The sequence below is a fragment of the Pseudonaja textilis genome, chromosome 1, assembly GCF_049901715.1.
Source record: "Pseudonaja textilis isolate UNSWEBS1 chromosome 1, rPseTex1.2, whole genome shotgun sequence".
Lineage (NCBI taxonomy): Eukaryota > Metazoa > Chordata > Lepidosauria > Squamata > Elapidae > Pseudonaja > Pseudonaja textilis.
This window is the reverse complement of record NC_141990.1, coordinates 38,381,828-38,389,996: the sequence shown is the minus strand read 5'-3', so window position 1 is coordinate 38,389,996 and position 8,169 is coordinate 38,381,828. Positions and strand designations below refer to the sequence as shown.

Here is an 8,169-nt window from a genome sequence, read left to right as displayed (position 1 = left end):
TGGTGGATGATGCATGCTGATATCGCTGAAGTCTTATACCATAACAAATGATTTCTTCTATTATCTCAAAACTTCCTACAAAAGTTTAAAACAGCTCTTTAGGGTTTCAATTATATTTTTCACAGCCCTGAAATTGGACCTGGAGCTTATACCTCCTCTAACATAATGATGTTAGGCTAGGAGGAGTTAGCCAAATGTTGTTAATATCACTGGGACTTCTTCCAACTGTTCCTTTTGGTTCAGCATTGTCCAAGTAGTATTAAAAGCCAAGTGCATCAAGTTGCCTTTCATTAAAAGCCCAAGTTTCCTACTTCAATATATAGAGATAAATAAAGCTAAATGAAAATCAATTACAACTTTATTTTTCCATACTGTTATCTTCTCCAGTTATTTGGGAAAAGATTCATTTTCCTGCCAAGAGATTTTGTAAATTACCCTTTTCCTTTACAGCTTACATGCCACAAGATGATTGCATTTTAAATAGATATCAACTGAAGAATTTTTTTTCACTTCATGTGGAAACAGACTGCCTTATTATGCGATTATGCTGGATCTTCTTTAATTTTTATACCTAAATATTGCCCAAATCTACCAAACTGCTCTTTTGACATCAGCCCATCTACTCCTTATTCCTTGTGCTGCCTTCACTTCTTTCCATTCCAGTTTGACATCAAGAGCTGCTTCTTCTGGTTCAGGATCTTCTCTGACTGGTCCATTAGGCTTTGCAACAACAATGGGCAGTGGGCCACATTCATCACGGAATTCTATCACACAGAGCTTCTTCTTGTCTGCTAGCTTTTGATGAGTTTCCTGTGGGGATAATTCAAAGAGCAGATTCTAATCTACAGAAATACCAATTTTTCAGTTTTCAAAATTAAGTAAACCAATAGTTTCATGGAAGGTAAAAGCTATCCTTAGCTGCTAGTTCTAACTACTGTTTTTAGTATCAGACACAGTATCCCTTAGCCCCAGCTTTAACCTCAATATTTTAGTATATCAGGAAAGATGGACATGATAGCCTTTGGTAAGGAAAGCCTGAAATGAGGAGCGAAAATTCAAGATTTGAAAAGTCAAGACATAGAAAGAACAATATGCATTCTACTTTCACATATGTATAGCTTGTTGCATCCGGCCAAAGGATATTTTAATCTAGCAATATTTGTCACTTCCTAGTTCTTCAAACTAATTCCTAGTTCTTCACTCTTCCTAGTTCTTCAAAACTATTTTGCCTATTTCCCATAATAATGTACTGTTATTCTTACTAACTAATGAGATCTGCAGATTGATTTCCACCTTTACAGATTTTCTTGGCATAAAAAGTGACTGCAGGTCGGATGAGCTGGGATGATTTCACAGACATATGATAATAATGAAAGCAAGCGAGTCAGAAAACAAGCTCTACAAAGCACAAATGAGGCTGAATAAAATACAGCAATATTATAAAGCTGAAACTTGTTTGTTTGAAAATCCCTCAGTTATGAATGAAAGTACTCCCCTCACAAAACAAAATTTAGCCAAAAAAAGAATGGTAAAAATCAATATATTCCAAATAGGAGGACTCAAGTTAATCCATGGCATATTTCAGTAATAATGATGAGAAAAAAATATCTACTTGCCTCAAATCTAAGAGAGACTGTCACTCAAGCTGTTAACACTAGGCACACAACTAAGGTACACAACTTTTTTATTTGGCTTCTGATTGTCATACCTGGGCAAAACTCCTAATTGATTTAATTTCATTCACCTTTATATTGCATCAAAGTTGCCATTGTTCTGTGCCTGCCTCAAGTCTCAGCCATGGCAGTATTTTAAAAAACAAATACAATCCATCTTTGGATGATAAAAAACTTATTTTTAATCAGAATTGGAGAAAGTTATCAAACTCCACAACTATGCTCAGGAGATCAAGAAACTACTTTCCGGTATTCACTTTAAATTAATTTGAACATTCCCTCCCACTGCACTACGGCAAAGCACAGTTCATAAGGTATAATTAAAATACAGGTCCAAGTTAATATTTTCAACACACTGAGATGCATGTGTTAATCACTGACTTCATTTTTACCTGATTAGCTAATCCCTTAAAAAGGCATGTAGTGAGATTCAGTATATTCTTCGATCCATAAACCCTGGCATACATATCTTTAACCCCAATCAGTTTGCAGATTGTGATGATAGCACGGTGACAACGAAGTCCATACCCTGTGAAAAACCATTTAGTAAGATTCAAATAAAAAGGGTAATATTATAAACAGCAGCTATTATTACAAGTGTTTAAACTTATCTGAGGACTATATTACTTGGGACTATCTACAATAATGTATTCTTGGAAGCAGGTTTGCTAAATGCTCCAAAAGATGATGGATTTCTTCCTAATACAAGAAGTATCTGGTCTGTTGCAATTCACTTGAAACAGCAAAGCCTAATTAAATTTCGTTCGGATATTATTCATATGCTTTCCATTTGTTCCTCCTTTGTCTTTTAAATAAATATTTTCTATGTTTATTAATCAAAGTTAATTAGCAGGTTTACCTGTTAAATTAGCTACGTCATGAAATTTGTTTAATTCAATTTTTGACAGACACATATCATCTGTAAAAAAGTAAATGTTGTATTTTTAAGACCCGGAATATTCATATTCTTCCTAATATTTTGTTTGATATTATTGCAATTATATTAGTATAAGATCAAGCAAAATAGGTAAGAATGGATATACACTGCTCAAAAAAATAAAGGGAACACTTAAACAACACAATGTAACTCCAAGTCAATCATACTTCGGTGAAATCAAACTGTCCACTTAGGTAGCAACACTGATTGACAATGAATTTCACATGCTGTTGTGCAAATGGAATAGACAACAGGTGGAAAGCATAGGCAGTTAGCAAGACATCCCCAATAAAGGAGTGGTTCTGCAGGACGTGACCACAGACCACTTCTCAGTTCCTATGCTTTCTGACTGATGGTTTGGTCACTTTTGAATGCTGGCGGTGCTTTCACTCTAGTGGTAGCATGAGATGGGAGTACACAACCCACACAAGTGGCTCAGGTAGTGCAGCTCATCCAGGATGGCATATCAATGCGAGCTGTGGCAAGAAGATTTGCTGTGTCTGTCAGGGTAGTGTCCAGAGCATGGAGGCGCTACCAGGAGACAGGCCAGTACATCGGGAGATGTGGAGGAGGCCGTAGGAGGGCAACAACCCAGCATCAGGACTGCTACCTCCGCCTTTGTACAAGGAGGGACAGGAGGAGCACTGCCAGAGTCCTGCAAAATGACCTCCAGCGGGCCACAAATGTGCATGTGACTGCTCAAATGGTAGGAAACAGACTCCATGAAGGGTAGTATGAAGGCCCAACGTCCACAGGTGGGGGTTGTGCTTACAGCCCAACACTGTGCAGGATGTTTGGCATTTGCCAGAGAACACCAAGATTGGCAAATTTGCCACTGGCGCCCTGTGCTCTTCACAGATGAAAGCAGGTTCACACTGAGCACATGTGAGACGTGACAGGGTCTGGAGACGCCGTGGAGAATGTTCTGCTGCCTGCAACATCCTCCAGCATGACTGGTTTGGCAGTGGGTCAGTAATGGTGTGGGGTGACATTTCTTTAGGGGGCCTCACAGCCCTCCATGTGCTTGCCAGAGGTAGCCTGACTGCCATTAGGTACCGAGATGAGATCCTCAGACCCCTTGTGAGACCATATGCTGGTGCGGTTGGCCTTGGGTTCCTCCTAATGCAAGACAATGCTAGACCTCATGTGGCTGGAGTGTGTCAGCAGTTCCTGCAAGACGAAGGCATTGATGCTATGGACTGGCCCGCCTGTTCCCCAGACCTGAATCCAATTGAGCACATCTGGGACATCATGTCTCGCTCCATCCACCAATGCCACGTTGCACCACAGACTCTCCAGGAGTTGGGGGATGCTTTAGTCCAGGTGAGGGAGGAGATCCCTCAGGAGACCATCCTCCACCTCATCAGGAGCATGCCCAGGCGTTGTAGGGAGGTCATATAGGCACGTGGAGGCCACACACACTACTGAGCCTCATTTTGACTTGTTTTGAAGACATTACATCAAAGTTGGATCAGCCTGTAGTGTTTTTTTCCACTTTAATTTTGAGTGTAACTCCATGAGTTGCTAAATTTTATTTCCACTGATAATTTTTGTGTGAGTTTGTTGTCAGCACATTCAACTATGTAATGAACAAAGTATTTAATAAGAATATTTCATTCATTCAGATCTAGGATGTCTTATTTTTGTGTTCCCTTTATTTTTTTGAGTGTATTTGTTTAGTGTGGTTATTTATTTTAAAAATGTTTATATGGGAAGTCTGCTTAAACACGATCAGTTCTTAATATGGGAAGTCTAGTGGCATGTCGGTTGTAAAATGGAATGTAGAATACTTTTCTTTGTAGACTTATACTTATTTTTGATGCAGTTATTCTACTGTGACTTTCATTGAGAATAATAGTCCTCTTATATTTTCCAACAGAAACTGGTTTCAAGTGATTAGGCTTGCAAAGCTTTTAAAAATCCAAGTCTGACCAAATGTATTTTATTAAAAAGCTACAAATACAGCTCTTTGTGGTTATTTCAACTGTAGGGCAAAACGTCACCCAGCGATTGGAGAACTGTCCATTTCTCGTAACAACAGTAGATGCACAATCTATTAAATGAGAACATTCCACTAAGATAGCTATATGAATAGTAGGACAATACTTTTATCATTGATTCTTCCACAAATAAATATTGCGCTGTTATGTTACTTTATAACTATAAGAGACTTAAACCAAGTTGCTAACAAAGAGTTCAAAAGAAAATTAAAGCCGCCCAATTGAGTAGGTCATTCTGAAGTCCAATATTAACTAACTCTGAACAGGTAAGACTATACATTTTCCCCATAATAGAAATTCCCAATCTCTATGCAAATATCTTTTCCCCCCCTCACCTTTGTTTTGCTTCCTCATCCGAATGGTTGTTTTCTTAAAAGTGGCTGCAATATCATGGTAAACTAAAATAAAGACAAAATATTGCTAAATATTTTGAATCCTGAATTATTTCAATGCATAATTTTAAGCATGTTTACTGTCTGTTTGTTCACAGAAAATCTACTTCTTAAATAGAAAGCAGTACAACACAGGAAATAGAAGCATTTTCATTTGTTGAGTGCGTACTGCTTTGAAAGTTGTCTGAAGAGCAATTTGTACAATGTTTAGATCTTTAACAATATGGCACCAGAATGAAAACCAAGTATATTGATTTTCTGGTTCTGAATCTTGAGAAAACACAAAGCTTTTACTTTTCTATTGCTAGGGTAACATAGATAAGAAGGCAGTTTGGGGCAATCCACAAATTGGTGCAATTAATTTATGTTTGTGTGTTTTATCCAAGTAGCTAATTCAAATGAATCACAGTAGTTACCATGCATAAAAAACCAAGGCATAATCTGGAAGAAAAGGCAAAATAATTTTGCTAGAGCTAATCAGATGTTGATAATCTCAGGGATGGGAGAGGAAAGAGCCTAGGGAACTCTGCAGGCATTCCCGACATTTTCTAATGAATTTGGATAAATTCATGCAAAAGAATGAATAGGTGTAAGATGGAATAAAACAGCTATTCATTCATATGGCCAAAAGAAAAGTTTTATATGGGGCATATTAATCAGTCTAATTTTGCAAGTTTATAAAACTTGGATTTTGAGACAAAGAGATGGAAGAAATAAACAGTTTTATAGTATCTGGGGGAAAATACTGTAACTAGCTCACTTTTAAAATTTCAATTAAAATGTATTTCTAATACTTACTTGTATGATCTTCATATCTTTCAACATAATGTAAATGGCGAATAGCCTTGTTCTTTGCCTGGGGAAACAACATTATTTTTAAAAACTAGAAATGATTAAGAAAATGTACCAACTCAATTTTAAAGTTAAGTCACAGAATTGATAAAAAAAGAAAATATTAAACTTGCTTCTGGGTCAATTATAAACTACAATCTAGTACTTAAATTAAAAGAATCAAAATGATAGTTGGAAGTACTGTCCACTGATGTTAATATTGTTATTGTTAATATCTACTCTCTCCTAGGCTCTCCTACTTTTAATAACTCTTTTATATTTTTAATGCTTGTTTTACAACATTTATTTTTTATTTTATTCTGTATACCACTTAAGAATTACTTTTTTGTGAGATGGATGACTATATACATTTTCTAAATATACTATACTTAACAAATTCTTGTAGATTATTTAGTACGAGATGACACTTTAATAATTTGGGTCATTAAATATCAGCCTTCTTGAAGTCTCCTGGAGACAATAGCTTCCTCAATCCAGATGACCAAATAAGGGGCTAAATTTAATCTAGCAGACTGATATTCAAAAGAAATGTCAAGTCTGAATTAAGGAAACCTTATTATTCTTCACCTAGAACTTAACAAAAAAACATGAAAAATAATTATGATACTAAAAAACAAAGGAAAGAGATGCTTAATTAATTCATCTGGAAAAACTGACTTGCAAACCTTTCTTTTAAAGAAAAGGGAAATTAAAATGGCCCGTGATGAGTAAAAAAAAACAAAAACCTCCAAAGAAATTATATTCCTTCCAAAGCCTTAGTTAGCTCAAAATAAAAAAGGTTATATGCAGAAAATAAAAAAGCAGTTGCATATAGTATTTAAAATCTGTATATATTTGTTGATTTCAATTTGTCATTTTTGATTATGACTTTGAATCATAAATTGGCTTCAACTGAGAAGCCTGATCTGATCCTTTTAAACTTTTGATAACCTATTATTTTCATCAAAATATAAAGAAACTGGTTCTCTTATAATTTCCTCCCTCCCTCCCCTTACTCTAAAAAAGTTAACAGCAATAGGGATTTATTTAGCACAAAGAAAAGCACAAAGTATATGTGAATGCAAATGCAAAGCCACTGTTTCTCTACACATGACAAACAACATCTTTTAAACGGATGCTCTTCCTTGACTTTTAAAATTGTGAAATCTTTCAAATCTGTCTTTTGAAAACATTGCAATTTGTTCAAAAAGAAAAAGAGGAGAAAAAGGAATACAGTCGGCAGAAGAGCCTATCTATCTTTTGAGTATCAGTCTATGTGCAGCAATGGGAATTGAGTGAATCTTTGCCACAAAGTGGCAGCAGTGAATAAGAACGTTCTCCCATCCATACCACTGTCAATTCACAGTCCTTATTATTCCATGAATGATGTCTATGGAATTTGTGATGAGAAGGACCGCTGAAGGACAGAGAATTTATTTCACCCACAAGTTCAGTGTCTGCCAAATGCATATAAAAGCAGCAAATAGAAAGTGATAGGAAAGGTTGTTTATCAGAAATTATGATGTGAGATATTTAACATTTTCCAAATATATTCACAGAAGGGTAGAAATACGAGATTGTGACTTTATATCTCAGAACCATGGAAGTAAACACAGACTTTAATAACAATAAATGGTGTTACACTTTTTTGCATTACATACTTTTCTTAGTGCATTCTTCATGTTAGATGCCTTTCCTAGAGCAAAACCTGATAAATACAAATGGGTTGTTAGAAAACAAGCACCACAAATGGAAACTTGCAAAAAAATGAGGAAACTCCTATATATAGCACCAATGTTTTTTATATGAGAAGAATTTCACCCCAAGGCTGCCCACCATCTTGATTCTTAACTTTTAAACTTTTTATTCTAATTTTGTTTTAAGAACCGTATTTATCGGCGTATAACACGCACAGGCGTATAACACGCATCTTCATTTTAAGAGGGAAATTTCAGGAAAAAAATAAGGGTGGACATCGGCGTATAACACGCATACATCATTTGCCCCCTATTTTCAGGGGGAAAAAGTGCGTGTTATACGCCGATAAATACGGTACTTTTTAACTCTTTATTTTATTGTAAGCTTCCCGGGTTTCTGTATTAGTAAGATGGAAGCATAGAAATTTAATACATACATACATATATACATTCACACATAAATTACATACAATACCAAGGCTTTCCCATGTCTATGCAATATTAAGATTCTATTCCAGTTTCCCCACCAGGAACTTTTAAGAGCTGCAAATATATCCAAGTAACTAGAAGGCACAGGTGGAATTCTTGTTATCTATCTCAGTGAAAAAACCTCACTGAATTTCAAAAAGGAAAAGATCT

At 35.8% G+C, this 8,169-nt stretch overlaps 1 protein-coding gene across 2 annotated transcripts in view; it reads right to left on the bottom strand.

Annotated features, from left to right (window-relative positions):
• Positions 1-340: 340 nt before the first annotated feature.
• MRPS5 (mitochondrial ribosomal protein S5) overlaps positions 341-8,169 on the bottom strand; it is a 30,365-nt gene continuing 22,536 nt past the window's right edge. For both annotated transcript variants that reach the window (XM_026695940.2, XM_026695941.2), the window contains exons 7-11: positions 7,495-7,541; positions 5,801-5,858; positions 4,946-5,008; positions 2,066-2,202; positions 341-810 (exon numbers count right to left, since the gene is read on the bottom strand). In XM_026695940.2, coding sequence (XP_026551725.1) covers positions 589-810; positions 2,066-2,202; positions 4,946-5,008; positions 5,801-5,858; positions 7,495-7,541 — 527 coding nt within the window. In that variant the 3' untranslated portion in view covers positions 341-588. The remainder of the gene's footprint in view (positions 811-2,065; positions 2,203-4,945; positions 5,009-5,800; positions 5,859-7,494; positions 7,542-8,169) is intronic.